The sequence below is a fragment of the Heterocephalus glaber genome, unplaced genomic scaffold, assembly GCF_053883595.1.
Source record: "Heterocephalus glaber isolate CG9 unplaced genomic scaffold, H.glaber_assembly_v1.0 deba00001761, whole genome shotgun sequence".
Taxonomy (NCBI): domain Eukaryota; kingdom Metazoa; phylum Chordata; class Mammalia; order Rodentia; family Bathyergidae; genus Heterocephalus; species Heterocephalus glaber.
This window is the reverse complement of record NW_028258458.1, coordinates 2,515,873-2,530,221: the sequence shown is the minus strand read 5'-3', so window position 1 is coordinate 2,530,221 and position 14,349 is coordinate 2,515,873. Positions and strand designations below refer to the sequence as shown.

At 59.9% G+C, this 14,349-nt stretch overlaps 1 protein-coding gene across 3 annotated transcripts in view; it reads right to left on the bottom strand.

Annotated features, from left to right (window-relative positions):
- Positions 1 to 1,244: 1,244 nt before the first annotated feature.
- The window catches only part of Sugp2 (SURP and G-patch domain containing 2), a 22,177-nt gene continuing 9,072 nt past the window's right edge, over positions 1,245 to 14,349 (bottom strand). For all 3 annotated transcript variants that reach the window (XM_013068709.3, XM_013068711.3, XM_021251021.2), the window contains exons 4-11: positions 13,461 to 13,578; positions 9,350 to 9,822; positions 8,522 to 8,633; positions 5,882 to 6,405; positions 5,148 to 5,209; positions 3,781 to 3,917; positions 3,395 to 3,515; positions 1,245 to 1,476 (exon numbers count right to left, since the gene is read on the bottom strand). In XM_013068709.3, the coding sequence (XP_012924163.1) occupies positions 3,395 to 3,515; positions 3,781 to 3,917; positions 5,148 to 5,209; positions 5,882 to 6,405; positions 8,522 to 8,633; positions 9,350 to 9,822; positions 13,461 to 13,578 (1,547 nt within the window). In that variant the 3' untranslated portion in view covers positions 1,245 to 1,476. The remainder of the gene's footprint in view (positions 1,477 to 3,394; positions 3,516 to 3,780; positions 3,918 to 5,147; positions 5,210 to 5,881; positions 6,406 to 8,521; positions 8,634 to 9,349; positions 9,823 to 13,460; positions 13,579 to 14,349) is intronic.

Below are 14,349 nucleotides of genomic sequence, written 5' to 3'. Positions count from 1 at the left end.
AGTCACTGTGCAGGGCCACTCTGTGGTTTTTTTTGGTACTGGGGATCGAACTCAGGACCCTGCACTCTCGAGGCAGGTGGCAGAGCCACTGAGCCAAATCCCCAGTGGTTGTTTTTTTTTGGTACTGGGGATTGAATCTGGGACTGTGCCTTCCTTTTTTGTGGTTGTTCATACAGGGTCTCGCTGTGTGGCCCAGGCTGGCCTCAACCTTGTGGCAATCCCCCTGCCTCAGCCTTCCAAGTGCTGGGGTTACAGGTGTGCGCCACCTCCCTCCCACTTCTCAGTGCTGGGGATGGAACCCACTAAGCCACACCCCAGGCCCCAAAATATTTTTTTCTCAGAAAAATTTTAAGTGAAGAGGTGACCGAGTACAAGGCAAGAAGTACCATTTGTGTGTTCAGGGTCCTGTACGAAACACGGCTGTTAGCCATCACCGTGTCCAACGCCCTTGGAGGGGACTTTCACTTGTCCCCAGAACACCCCATGATGCCTCAGATTTCAGCCAGGTGGTAACTTAAAAAACAAAAAGTAAAACCCAGCACCAGGCCAGCCTCGCCTCATGCTTCAGGCCTGCATGTGTCCTTGGGTTCCCTCTCTGGGGAAGGAGGGAGCCTGTGCTGCACTCTGTCCCATCCATCCGTCTGTCCATCCACTCACTTACTCACTGCAGTGCCAAGGCCTGGCTGAGCCCAGAAAGCTCGTTACAGCCCAGCCCACAGTTCAATCCTGCCTCAGCCTCCTGAGTGCTGAGGCCACAGGTGCGCACCACTGGGTGTGGCCTGTGTGGGTGGTTGCTCATCTTTCACAGGCTGCTCCCCAGTCCTGGCCAGGCCTCCTCTCAGCAGGAAGGGTCCCTTCAGGGGGGGCCCTCCCACCTTCAGGGAAACTGAGTCTGTCACCTTCCCCAGCCCTGGGCAGGAGGACCCTGTCCCTGCTCCACCTCCGGGCCCAATTCGGCTTGGGGGGAAGTGTTGAGGACACGGCTCCCTCCGCAGACTAGGGCTCTCCAGCCCTGCAGGTCTGCGACCCTCCTCATGCCAGCACCCGTCCTGGGCATAGCACCAGCCCCGTCCTTGTCCCTGCTGCGCCCTCTCCCCAGTGGTGACTGGCAGAGTTGCATGGAGACAAGGGGCATGGGGCTTGGTGCAGTGAGGCCCTCAGCGGCTCCTGGCCCCAGCTCCCCTGCTGGCAGGGGACCCCCAGGAGGGGCCGGGAGCTGGCGGTGCAGCAGGGACCACAGTGAGCCAGGTCTTCTCTACATTTATTGCAACCACTAATGATTGACAACATTCACAACTTCTTAGTCTTAGGAAACAAAACTTCGTTTTGGTAACATCACGAACGTCTTCTAGGTTAGACAGAGGACCAGATCACTAACACTGCCTATGGGATCCCAGGGACGGAAACAAGCCGGGGACGGTCATACCCGGGGTGGCAGCTCGGCGCTGTCAGATGCCCGTCGTCCTCTCGGGGACCCTGTAGCCAGGACAGAAATGATACTGACTGGAGCAGGCCATGTGTGTGCACAGTGCTCACTCCCTCCCTGCCGACCCGGCCCCTGGCGCCCACCACAGTGTGGCAGCCTGGGCCCCTGAGGGGCCTCTGCACTGAGCTGCCCAGGCCGGGCTGGGACTGCAGACCCTCCTGCCTCGGCCCCCAGGGTGGGCGTGCAGGGTGCACATACAGCCGAGTGCACACCACACCCCACCGAGGCTGCTGGAGTTAGGGCGGACAGCAGACAGTGCAGAGCCCTGTGCCAGCCCCGCCCTGCAGGCCAGCTCCTTGGGGCTGGACAGACGCAGCAACAGGGTGACCGGAAGCCAGTGGGGCCTGGCGCTGCACCTTCAGGAGGCCCATGGGCGGGCTGTAGCCTTGAGGGAGCGCGGCCCCAGCCTGGGGAAGTGGCCCTTCTCATGCAGATCCATGTGACACCCTCGCCACTGAGGTCCCCACCCTGGGGTGCCAGTGGGATGCAAGTTTCCCAGGTTTGAGGATGAACTGAAAACTCCAATGCCACTGCTTACAAGGGTGGGCCGGGTCAGCCTAAGAGCTCTGCCTGCAGTCACATGCAGCAGGGACTGGACAGTGAGGCCCCTGCAGGTTCAGAATGGCAACCAGTTGTGGCTTTGGGCCACCCTGAGCTGCCTTCCTACTCCGTACAATAGGACTTTTTCTTTTTGGAGCTGGGTCTCACTATGTAGTCCAGGCTGGCCTTGAACTCACGGTGATCCTCCTGCCTCAGCCTCCAGAACACTGTGCTGACAGGTGTGCACCAGCACACCTGGCTTTAAAACAACCCCCGCAGCTGCTGTAGGCAGGGAGTGGATGCCCCAGCCTTCTGCAGGGAGCCGAGCTGTGTGAAAGAGGACCCACTGTCTCTTCTTGGCAGTGTCTAGTCAGGTGTGGGCAAGTCTCCAGCGTAACGACTCCCGGACGAGGCCAGTGAGGTGGTGCTGCTGCTGCTGCTGAACGCCCGCCCAGTCTCTTGGCACGTTTTAGGCAAGACACATTACTCATACGTTCACAAAAGGCAGCAGCGGTGGTGGCCTGGGGAGACCTGGGCTCACAGCTTGGGCAGTGGTGCAGAAGGGCAAGGAGGCGACCTGTGACCATGCCAAACTCCCAGGAGCACTGTCTGGTGGTCGTGCCACCTTCAGAGGAGGAATGGAGACAGACCCAGGGGAGGGCAGGCCCAGCCGGCTGCCCAGCACCCAGCCTGTGCAGCCGCATCCACACCGCGGTGCTGGACAGCCCAGGGTGGCGGGTGTGTGCGGGCAACTGGCTCCATCAGAAGAGCGCGCTGCACTCAAATGGACTTCGGAGGTCACCCGAGAAGGCCCGAGGGGTCTGAGGAGGTTCCCAGGTCCATAGCCGGTAAAAGCAAGGGGACAGGGCCCCAGGAAGGATGGGGGTGGCTGCTACATGCGGCCCTCTTCTGACGGGGCAGTCTGCACCCAGGCTGCGTGATGTGGCAGCTGGCCGTCACCAGAGAGCGGCCAGCAGCGGCCTGCTCCGGTGTGAGGTGGCAAGGAGCAGCCAGTGGGCGGGCTGTAATGCTCTGCCTGCAACGGAGGCCACTCAGTGTGGGCTGGGCAAGACCGAAAGCGCGGGAAGGCCAGGAGCGGACACGGCTGTGTGCACACTGTTGTTTCCCTCGCACAATGAGGCGATTTTATTGATCTACTTCTTTGTTTCAAGACAGGGTCTTGCTATGTAACCCGAGCTGGCCTTGAACTTGTGATCCTCCTGCCTCGCCCTCCCAAGTGCTGGGATTACAGGCGTGTGCCCCCGTGCCTGACTTCAATATTCTGTGATGGCATCTGATGTTTTGGGGGAGCGAGACCCACCAGGGCAGCGGCAGATACTGTGGCTCCCAGGTGCGGTCCGCACGTACCTATTTGTTGGCCCGCTTGTGTCTGTACATCTGCATCATCCGCTGGCGGAAGACATCGAATGTGTCCTCCTTCTGCTCGGGGCCTTCAGCACCCAGGCCCTCCCCCTCCGAGGCAGCTCCCCTGCAGAGAAGTGGGGTCATGGCAAGAAGGGAAAGCCAAGCCCCTGTTACAGGAAGGCGGGCACCCTCACCCCCACCCCCACGGAGCCCAGGTCCCGGCAGGAGCCTGGCTCTGCCAGTACTGCCCAGCAGCACCGAAACGCCCACTGGGCTCACCCATGGGGTCTCAGGTCCCCAACCCTGGCCTCTGGAACAACCCCAGAGCACCACTTGGTCCTGAGGCCCATGAGCGGCCGTGTCACATGGGAGTGCCCCCCGCCACATACAGGCTGACAGGCTCCCGGATGCCTCTGCCACAGGAGCCCAGGCCGCGGCCCTCCTTCCAGCCCATCTTCTGCAGCATCTGGAAGCCCACGTTCTTGTCCGTCAGCTTCTGCTGGGCGAAGTCCAGGTCCTGGGGTTTCTGGGGAGAGACAAGGCCCGGCGTGTCAGCTTCCCAGCAGCAGGGCCACGGGGAGGCCCTGGGGCCTGCCTCACAGAGAACAGCCACAGCCAAAGCCAGGCATGGTGGTGCATGCCAGTAACCCCAGCACTGGGGAGGCTGAGACAGGAGAATTGTCACCAGTTCCAGGCCAGCCTGGCTACACGGTGAGTTCAAGGGTAGGTAGAGCTACAGAGTGAGAACCTGTCTGAAAACAACCCCCAAACGGGGATGGGACCACGGTGCTGGCCTGTGCTGCGCCTCATGTGACCGCTCCCCACCCTGTCACTCCATGCCTGCCCGGCAGCGTGCTGTCCTCCTGCCGACCTGGGCCTGGGCTTCTGCCCAGCTGTGCCCTCCACACCTCTCTGCAGGCCCGTGGCCATGTCCCTGCCCGGGCCCCCGGCCTGCCCTCTTCCCCCTCCCAGTTGCTTTGCTTTACCAGGTTGCGAGAGTCTGTGGCTGCTGCTTCCCAGGTCCTGAGCTTGGCCCACACCCCCCTTGCCCTCCTCAGCACTCTTGACCTCTCAGAGCCCCCACCTGCGGGCTTACCCGGTTACCCTCCTAGGCTCAGAGTGGATTTAAAAAGCCCCCTTAGAGGGGCAACTGAAGCACACTTGTGATCCCAACTACTGGGGAGGCTGAGGCAGGACGATCAGAGGTTTGAGGCCAGGGTGGGCAATGTAGTAAAACCCTGTCTCAAAAAAAAAAATTTTAGGGGCTGGGGATCTAGCTCAGTGGTTCTGGCGCCTGCCTCCCAAGTGCAAGGTTCCGAGTTCGATCCCCGGTACCAAAAAAAAAAAAGCTTTTTTTTAAATAAGAAGAAAAAGAAAAAAAAAAAAAAGAAAGAAAAAGGACATGAGGTGGGGCTCAGTGGCGAGCGCCTGCCGAGCATACATGAGGCCCGGAGCTCCATTCCCAGCAGCACAGGGGAAAACTGTCCCTGGTACCAAAAAAGAAGTCCCAGGAGAAGCCTTTCTCTGTTTCTTCTTGTCCATGAGCATCTGAGCTGGGGACAGAACTGTGGGTTTTACCAGGGACTGGACATGTTGCCCAGGCTCTCGAGCAGCCCTCCTGCCTCAGCCTTCTGAGCAGCTGGGGGCACTGCAGCTTGGGATGTGACTACAGCGTAAGCACGGGCGGACGGCAGTGCCTTTCAAAGCCCAGCTCTGAGCGCGCGTCGAGTGAGGCCCTGCGGCTGGCCGCACTCACCTTCTTTTTGGACAGGGGGCGTCCCCGAGGCCTGTCGTAGGCGATCCGGACCGGCTCATGGACTGCAAGACAGAGACACACCCACACATCCTCCGCTCCCTCCTATCTTCTCAGAGGGAGTGGCGCAGAGGGCCTGTCCCAGAGCCCCACCCCATGTGTGCGGGGCTTCAACCACCAACGCCAGGAGACACTGCCCATCCAGGTGACCAGAGATCCCTGCTGCCGGCCGAGAACCCTGTGGCACGGAGTCGAACCATCGTTGCTGCTGCTGTTTGTGAAGATGCCCTGATCTCTTCACACAGCAGAAGAACTGACGGCATCCCAAGCAGGAAGCACCTGACCCCAGGTACCCCGAGGAGCAGTGGGCAGGAAGGAGGCAGGGGCCACGCAGAGGAGCCATGGTTACCGCTGCCTGGGAAGGGGCCAGTCACCCACAGCCCCCTGGCAGGTGTGTGCAGCTGCCTACGGCCAGCAGCAGGGCTGGAGCAGGATGGCGCCCCAGGTCTGGTGGGGTGGGGAAGGCAGCTGCTCCCCAGAGCAGGGCAGGAAAAGCCCGAGGGGCCGGGTGCCCACAGAGGTGCGCCAGCCAGGGAGGACACATCAGCCTGGGCACAGCCTCCTGCCACTGGACTGCGCAAAGCCCCTGAGCTACACGGACACCCCAGACCCCACACGCAGGTCCCCGGCCCTGGCCCGGGACTCCCCCAGGGGCCCCAGTAGGAGCCTGCACCCACCTTGGGGCTCCTGGATGAGGCACACCCGCTTGGGGGCCGGTATCATGCCGACTCTCAGGGACTTGCTGCTCATCCTCTTCCGGGGGAAGCAGGTGCCCGTGGCGGTCTGCGACAGGCCAGGAGCTGTGGCCGTGTCGTCCTCAGCAGCCTCACCGGGGAGGCCATCAGCGGGAGGGCGGCCCTCAGCAGCCCCCGCCTCGGTGGCGCCCACGCCTGGCCTGGGAGTCCCACGGGCAGCAGCCCCCTCTGTGTCCTCCTCGTCTGCCTCGTCGCCCTCCTCCTCCTCCTCCTCCTCCTGGATCACCTCAGGGCTCTCCAGCTCCACTTCCTGCACAGGGCCCTGGTCCTCCGGTTCCCCTTCCCCTTCTACGGTGCCTGTGGGGCTCTCCTCAGAGTCCCCACTCTGGCTACCACCCCCCGCGGGCAGGGTCAGAGGCGATGATGTGAACTGGATGGAGGGACACAGTTCCAGCACTTTCTTCCGGTAGAATTTGAACGCGGAGCTGTTCTGGTCATGGAGAAACCTGGGACATGGAGACACACGGGTCACAGCGCAACCCAGACAGGCCTGATGCTGGCAGGCCCTGCGAGGACAGCGGGCTGCTTACGGCGGGTGGAGGCAAAGGGCCCAAGGGACGAGTGGGGAGACCGGGCTGGCCAGGACGCTGAGCTGGCCCAGCTCACGCAATGCCACATCCCACGGAGTGGCCGAGGGCGCGTGGCGGAGGCTCCCCGTGCCCGGGGCCCGTGGCTACCTCTGTCCTAACTTCTGCTTGATACCCCTGGGGCACGACAGCCTGGTCCAGGCGAAGAGCCCTCGACCCGTGGAGGTTCCAGCTCCCTCAACACCGGACAAGCGTGTCCCATAAAGACGCTTTCCTGCGCTCAGCCTGGGATGGCTGTGACGCTCGGGAAGTGTCAGGGGCTCTGCACGAGTCCGAGCGAGACCGCGCCCCACAGCTGCAGAGAGAGCCAGGCTGTGTGCGCACCGCAAGCCCGAGGGAAGGCAGTCTCGCACTGCCACGCGCAGGGCAGCCGCATGGGTGTCCAGAGAAACATCCACGCTACAGCTGCGCCGCGCTCTGCACCCAAACGCCCCTGCACGGACAGGAGACCTGAACGGAAGCACCAGAGGCCCACGCAAACGCACGGGCTGGGCAGGGCGAGCATGCAGCACTGTGCCACCAGGCTATGGCCCAGCCCTTTCATCTTTGCTGTGGGTCATTAAACCGCTCAGGCTGGGCTTGGATTTGCGATCTTCCTGTCTCAGCTATCCAGAGCACTGGCACTACAGGCCTGCGCCACCACACCCGGCCGTAAATCTCCTTGTGTGGGTTTGGAGAAAAGTACGACACAACATCCAGCTGCAGTGAAAGAACACACTGAAAAACTGTGACTACATAAAACACTTCTGTCTCGGAAACATACCACCAAGGCAAACACGAGTCAGAGTGGTGGGAATGCGTGCGTCCACATCAGAGGTGAGGGAGGGGTCCTAGAGCTCGAGGAAGCAAGAGTCCAAAACCCCAGCGAGGAGGCGAAGATGAAGAAACGTGGTGCGGGCGCGGCCGGTGGGGAGCCCTTGCCTCCAGACTACGGAGCCGGCTGGGAAACCCAGCCACCCAGGAGGCTGGGGCAGGAGGGCGCCAAGGCCAAGGCCAGCCTGGGGAGCTTGGACACACCTCGTTTCAGAACAAAAAATAAGAAAGCGCTGAGAATGTAGGCCCTGGGTTCCCTCTCAGTACCGGAAGAGAAAAAAAAGGGAGCAGGAAGAGGGAAAAACGTGCACACGTGAGGCACCAGCATGACGAGAGGAGGCGTGCGTGAGGACGGCGCTAGCTGGAGTTTGCAAGGCTTTTGTGATGTCTGTGTGTGTTTTCTGACAGGGTCTCGCTAGGTAGCCCAGGCTGGCCTTGAACTCATGGCCATCCTCCTGTCTCAGCCTCCTGAGTGCTGAAAACCTTTTGTGATTTTTTTTTTTGGTACTGGGGATCGACCTTGGGTCCTTGAGCTTGCACAGCAGGTGGCGAAACCACTGAGCTAAATCCCTGGCTCCCGTTTTGTGATTTTTTACTACAACAACATGAGCGCTATACTTAAAAAGTGAAGAAAACCTTAAATTCAATCTAAGCAGACACAAACGAACTTGTCATGACGACAAACTGGTCACAACCACAGCCCTGAGAGGGAGGCTCTCAAAGCACTAGAACGTGTCAGACGCACATGTTCCCCATGTAAAGGGACCGCTGTGCCACACCGGAGGTCCCCAGCGAGCTGGAAGCAGCAGGGCCCAGATCCCCAGCAAGGTCATGTCCAGGGTGGGGACACAGGGCCCTGCCCTCTGCACTGCCCCAGGAAGGGACCCAGACAGTTGTTCGGTGGAGACCCAGGAGCTCCCAAAGGAAAGCTCCCCGAGTGCCAGCCTGTGCCTGCCAGCACCAGGCTAGGTGGCACCGGGCTGACCCACCTGAGGCCTGGAGAGCACACACTGTCCCCGAGTGGATGCCACCTCTCAGACTGCACGTCCTCACCCTGCTGTCCCCAGACGAAGACCCGGCGTCCTCCGGGGAGCTCCCCTCTTGCCCACGGTGCAGGCCGTGGGGGCCCTGTGCGCTCACAGCACATGAGTGGGGTACGCACCACAGGTCCGGGTTGTCCGCGCTGTTCTCTATGCTGAACTGCTCGATCTCTGGTCCCACCTGGGCGACGAACCTGGCCAGTTTCTCTGCAGTCTCCATGGTCTTTGGGTCAACTACAACACACAGCATCTGACTTCACTCTGGAGCCTTGACCTGTGGGTCCTTCCCTGGGCCCTGGGCTCTGCAGCTGTCCTGGGAGCAGGGACTGTTTCCCCTCCTGGAATTGGTAGACCAGCCATGGCGGAAGTGCCAGGTGCCAGCTCCCAGCTCTCCTGCCTTGCTGCCTGACGGAACCACACCTGACCCTCTCCTGGGCCGCTGCCGCTGCCCCCAGGCGGACCCAGCTCAGCAGACACTGCGGTGGGCAGCCGGGAGCAGGGCTGGCCACCCAGGAAGGGGTCAGACAGTGAGCAGGACACATCATGGTCATGCTAGCTACAGCTCTGTGGGGCAGGTGGTGAGCCACACCTTGGCCAGGAGTCAGGACGGGGACAGGGCCGCCCCAGGGTGGGCGGGGCTGCAGCCTCTGCAGATGGAGACTCTTGGCAGGGCCTAGGCTGCAGCTCGGAATGCTGGCTGAGCAAGCACAGCCTTGGGCTCTACCCCAGGATCTCACAAAACAGAACTCAAAGCAGGAGAGAGGCAGGCATGGTCCTCTCAATACCACGCCGCTTTCTGGGAAAGACTGGACTCTGCACTCTATACTTGCCAAGGAAAGTGCCCGGCACCAGGACCCCAGAGCACCCTCAGCAAGAGGGTGACTGTGCCTGCCACCTCTCCACACTGCCCAGTCCCACAGGCCCCGGAGATGGGAGGCACATGCACTCACCCTGGTCTGAAGGGTCGCAGGGGGCAGAGGTCCCTGGGGCTTTGGCAGCCGTGGCAGCAGCTCCCCCAGGCTTGGAGGACTTGGGGGCCGGGCTGGTGTCCCGAGGAGGGGCTCTGGTGGGGTCTGGTGGGCAGTCCTTGGCACCGCAGTTCCCCTCTGGTGGGGGCAGCTTGGGCTGTCGCCCAAGGGGCTTCAGCCTGGTGCCCGAGGACAGGAGTGTCTGGGTCCCCGTGGTTGCACGCCTGGCCTTCCAGCCGCGGAGGCCGTGGGTGCGGAGCAGGCGCCGCCGCTGGCCTGGGAGCAGCCTCCTCTTGAGACTCTGCACGGCTCGCGCGTACAGCATGGCCCTCACGGCGCACTCGGACGGGGCCGGCTTCCGGTCCATGCTCGCTGGGGTCTGGCTCCCTCGCTGGGCCTCAGCCAGCTTCAGCTTGTAGTATTTGTATTCCAGGCTGTTCTCGTCGGACAGGAACCTAGGGGCAAGGCAGGCGGAGGGCATGTGTGGGACAGCACTGCACCAGCCCCCACCCGGAGCTGCTGGGGATGGAAGATGCATCCTGCTGGGCCAGGCAAGCCCCAGCACTGAGCCTTAAGTCCAGCTCTTTTTAGTATGAGACAGGGTCTCCTTAAGTTGGGCTGAGCTTGCCGTCCTCCCGCCTCAGCCTCCCAGAGGGCTGGGATTCCAGGCATGAGGCACTGCTCCCAGCTCTGAGAACCCTCCCCAAGTGGCAGCCCTTCTGCTGTCCAGGCTCCGTGTGCGTCTCGAGGACCTAGAGCAAGGCCCAGGATGCCCACCCTGCCCAGAGTGACCGCAGGACCATCGGCTGGGCTCCTTCTCCCTTCCCATCCTCGGCAGCCATGAGGGACTCAGCTCATGGGTCCTCATGACACAGCCCAGTCCTGGGGACATGGGGGCGTGGGGCCACCAGGGGCTCAACGCTATCAGCACCATGGCAGGCACACGGGATGCCCTGCAAAGGTCCCGCGAGGGTCAGCATTTGGGGCAGGGCTGGTGAGACCTGCCAAGGACTAACAGGGTGTGGGCGCCAGCTGTTGCACCACAGGACTAGTCACAGTGACAGGGACAGGGTGGACAGGAGAGGGAGGATGGGCTGAGGCTGTGGTGAGCGTTTGCCTAACACACACGCACGCACGCACGCACGCACACACGCGCGCGCGCTCGGCACCACAGCAGGCATGAAGCCCCGGGCTCGTCCCCAGCATGGGATGGGGAGGGAGGACAGGGGTCACGCACCCAAGCCCACGCCCGGACACTGTTTCCCATTCCCTGGCCACCTCATCCCCACCACCACTCTGCTTCTGGGGTCTGTGGACTTTTGTTACCACTTCCATTCACGCTTGGGGGGCTGAATGTTCTTTTTTTTTTTTTGGTACCGGGGATCAAACTCGGGACCTTGCGTTTGAGAGGCGGGAGCGGAACCCCTGCCGCCCCCCCCCCCCTTCTGGAACACTTTCCGCCTCTGTGGTCCTTTCTAAGAAATGTGCCTGAAGTCGCCCTTTCAGCTGTCCTGGCTGCACTCAGTGCAGCTCGCTCCTCCTAGGCGCTTCCTTCTAAGTCTTTCTCACTTCAGTCTGATTCCCCGTGCCCAGACTTAGTGGGAAGCTGGCACCATGGCACACGCCTATGTTCCAGCTACTCAGGAGGTAGAGGCGGGAGGCTCACAGATCCGAGGCCAGTCTGGGCAGCTCGGTGAGCTACGCACTTGCTGGGCACTAGTGAGTTCTGGGTGTGTGCACAGATGCCAGCGAGGCCAGCAGGTTGAGGGGCGAGACTCATCCCAGATGCAGTGCTGCCAAACCATGGGCTGGGTGGAGCGAAAGGGAGAGGAGGAGGAAGCGCGTCTGCTGCTGGCAGCGTCACCCTGGCGACTCCCCAGCAAGCTCCCGGTCGCTCTGTTCTGTGGTGGAGCAGCTCCTGGGGCCCAGCTCCCCAGCCCATAGGCCAGTGCCAGCGCTCCTGCCTCTGGTGCTGAGAGCTACCTCATAAATCCCTTGCAGAATCACATACAGATTTCCTGCTGGTTATGCTCTGCTAGAGAAACCCAACTAATGCAAACAGAAAGACATTTTCAAGCCGGGCACAAGAGTGTGGCCCTGTGCCCCCAGCTACTTGGGAGGCTGACACAGAACGGTTGCTAGAGCCAGGAGTTCAAGGCCAGCTTGGGCAACACAGCAAGATGCTGTCTACTCTCCAAGCCTAGTCTGAAGCATAGCGTCTATGGAACACATACTACTTCTGTACCTTAGATTCATCCCATCCCAGATTAACAATGTTCAACTGAGGACCTACGTCTGCTGGATGCGTGCGAACCTCTCTCCAGGTATAACAGCTCCGTGCACAGCCTGCACACCGTATCGGGTGTTCCAGGGCAGCTGGAGATGGCAGAGTGCAGGTGAGGTGTGAGGTGTCACATGAGGGGCGGGGCGGGGGTGGACACCAGTCCCCTGCTGCTGATGGGCAGGCACCAGCAAGAAAGGAGGCTTGGGCACTGATGGGAAGCGCGCACAGTTCCATGTCCCTTTACAGGGCATCAACGGAACAGCTAGAACCAGGTAGGCGAGGGCAGCACAGGGCTCAGGGACTGGCTGGGTGCAATCCGGCAGAAAGGCTTTGCTTTGTGTCAAGTCCCACGGATGCTTTCGCTAAGACACCCACGCACCACAGACGCACCGATTACGTACATCCCCGGAAGCTGAGCCCACTCGTCTTTGTCACTTCCTACATGACTCTTTCCTCGTGTCTCTGGACAAAGCTGTCTGCAGGGGCTCAAGGCGACGGGCTCTCCAGGGTCAGTCCCTTGGCCCTCTCAGTAGTGACTACTCCACCAGCCAGTGCTGAGATTTTAAGTCCAAGGCCTGGGTTTTCGAATACAAGACCTGTGATGGGTTCTTTTTCATGACTATCAGTTCCGGTTTCCAGGACGCAACACCCTCTCACCTGGCGGCTGCTCATTCTGGCCGTTCTGCTGAGACCGAGTCTCTTTCGGGCGTGTCCTCTGCTCACCGAGGGGACACCACTCCTTCTCGATGTCGGTTTCCTTACACATCACACCTCCAATTCGTTCTCGTTTGTTCAATGCTGATTCCGGACTTTGGCCCCACCCCGTTGCCCCGGCTCACACACGTGGCGTGTCGCATGCCAGCTGTGGGTTCTGTTGGGTCTCCTGGCTGTCGGGGACCATGTGCCTGCTGGGCTGCACTCCACTCAGCTCGTCAGTCACCGGAAATCACCTGGCCTTCCCCGTCTTGACACCTCCCACCCAGAGTGCTCAGACTCTGCTCCCACCTGTGCCCCGGCAGCTGCTCCCTTCCTTCCACATGACCTGACTGAGATCAGGGACCCTGCATCTGCATCTCGGCTGTTTCCCCCCAGTACCGGAGACTGAACCAGAGCTTTCACATCCAACTACATCCCTAGCCCTTTTTTTTTGGATATGGGGGTCTCAATAAGTTAACTGTTTGTAATCCTTCTGCCTCAGCCTCCCAAGTAGCTGAGATTACAGGTGTGCACCACCACACCTGGCCTAAATGCATCTTTACACTTGATCTTAGCCAAAAGACCGAGAAGTGATCCTACATGCATCTTTTACATTGTGGTATTTTCAGCTTCCACTGAGTTTACTGGAACATAAACCCACTGAAAGCCAAGAACCACCGGTACATGAAAACGTCAGGGTGTCAGGCACTAGGTGGTCTACCCCTACTTTCTGTTCCTCCTTATTTTCTCAAATAAGTGAGAACCATGCAATGGAAATGGTAAAGCATTGTTCTGTGGCCAAAAGGGGGCAGTGAGGGAAAAGGAGAGGGGTGTGGAGCGTCTCAGTGTCCACTGCGCACCCTCGTCCTGCTGGGGGCTTCGGCACGCACAGCTCCTGCATCCCAACGACCGCACATAGGACTCTGAGCTTAGCCTGGAAGAGACAAAGCCCTGCGGCCGGGCTGCGGCAGAGCTGGGACCTGGAGTCCAGGTCAATGTCATCTGCCAGGTGCTCTCCCCACCAGATGACATTGCTGCTCAAAACAGACAGCTCCCCTGGTTCCGCCGCAGGGAACGCGCATGGAGGGCTCCGCGGTCATGCCACAGACCTACCAGTACGCAGGGTCCTCCTTGAGAGCGGCTCTCTCCCGGGGAGACAGGGTGCCTTCGAGGACGCGTGTGACGAGCTGGTCGATGGTGTCCACCATCCTGTAGTCCGCTCGCTGCAGGACTGTTGGAACAGAGTGGCTTTCTGAGACACATGCAGACAGTGCGTCAGTGGCCTTGCCCAGAACCCACGCGGAACCAGCAACCAACATCCTCACGCTTGCTCAGTGACGAGAACACCCACGCTACTGCAGCAGAAACGGAGAGGTCTAGATGAACAGCGCTCCTCAACAGTATCTAGGGCTGGGCCGGGGGTTTAGCTCAGTGGTTCTGCCACCTGCTCCGAAAGCGGCAAGGACCCGAGTTCGATCCCCAGCACCAAAGGAAAAAAAAAGTATCTAGGGCCATGTGGAGAGTGCTTGCCTAGCACGTATGAGGCCCTGGGCTCCTTCCCCAGCCCTGCAAAATAAATAAGCGTTTAGTTTATTATTCTCAATATCAAGGTGGGAAGAAAAGATACAGAAATAGAGACAGAGCTGGGCGTGAAGGTGAATGTCCGTAATCCCAGCACTTGGGAGGCTGAGGCAGGAAGATTGCCGTGAGTTTGAGGCCAGCCTGGGCTACATAGTGAGTTCAAGGCCAGCATGGAGTACCCATCGAGACTCTGTCTCGAAACGATGAACAAATTAAAAAGTCAAACTAAAAGCTAAAAAAAAAAAAAAAGAAGAGAAAAAAATTAGAAATACACTAGAACAGATTTTATATAAATGGTACATGTATCAGGCCTTAATTTTATTTGTGCTTTAATCTTTAAAAAATTAGCAAATGTCTTATAATCAGAAAAAAATATAAATTTATGAAGAAAAAGCCCTGATTAATTTGTTTGTTTTTGGTA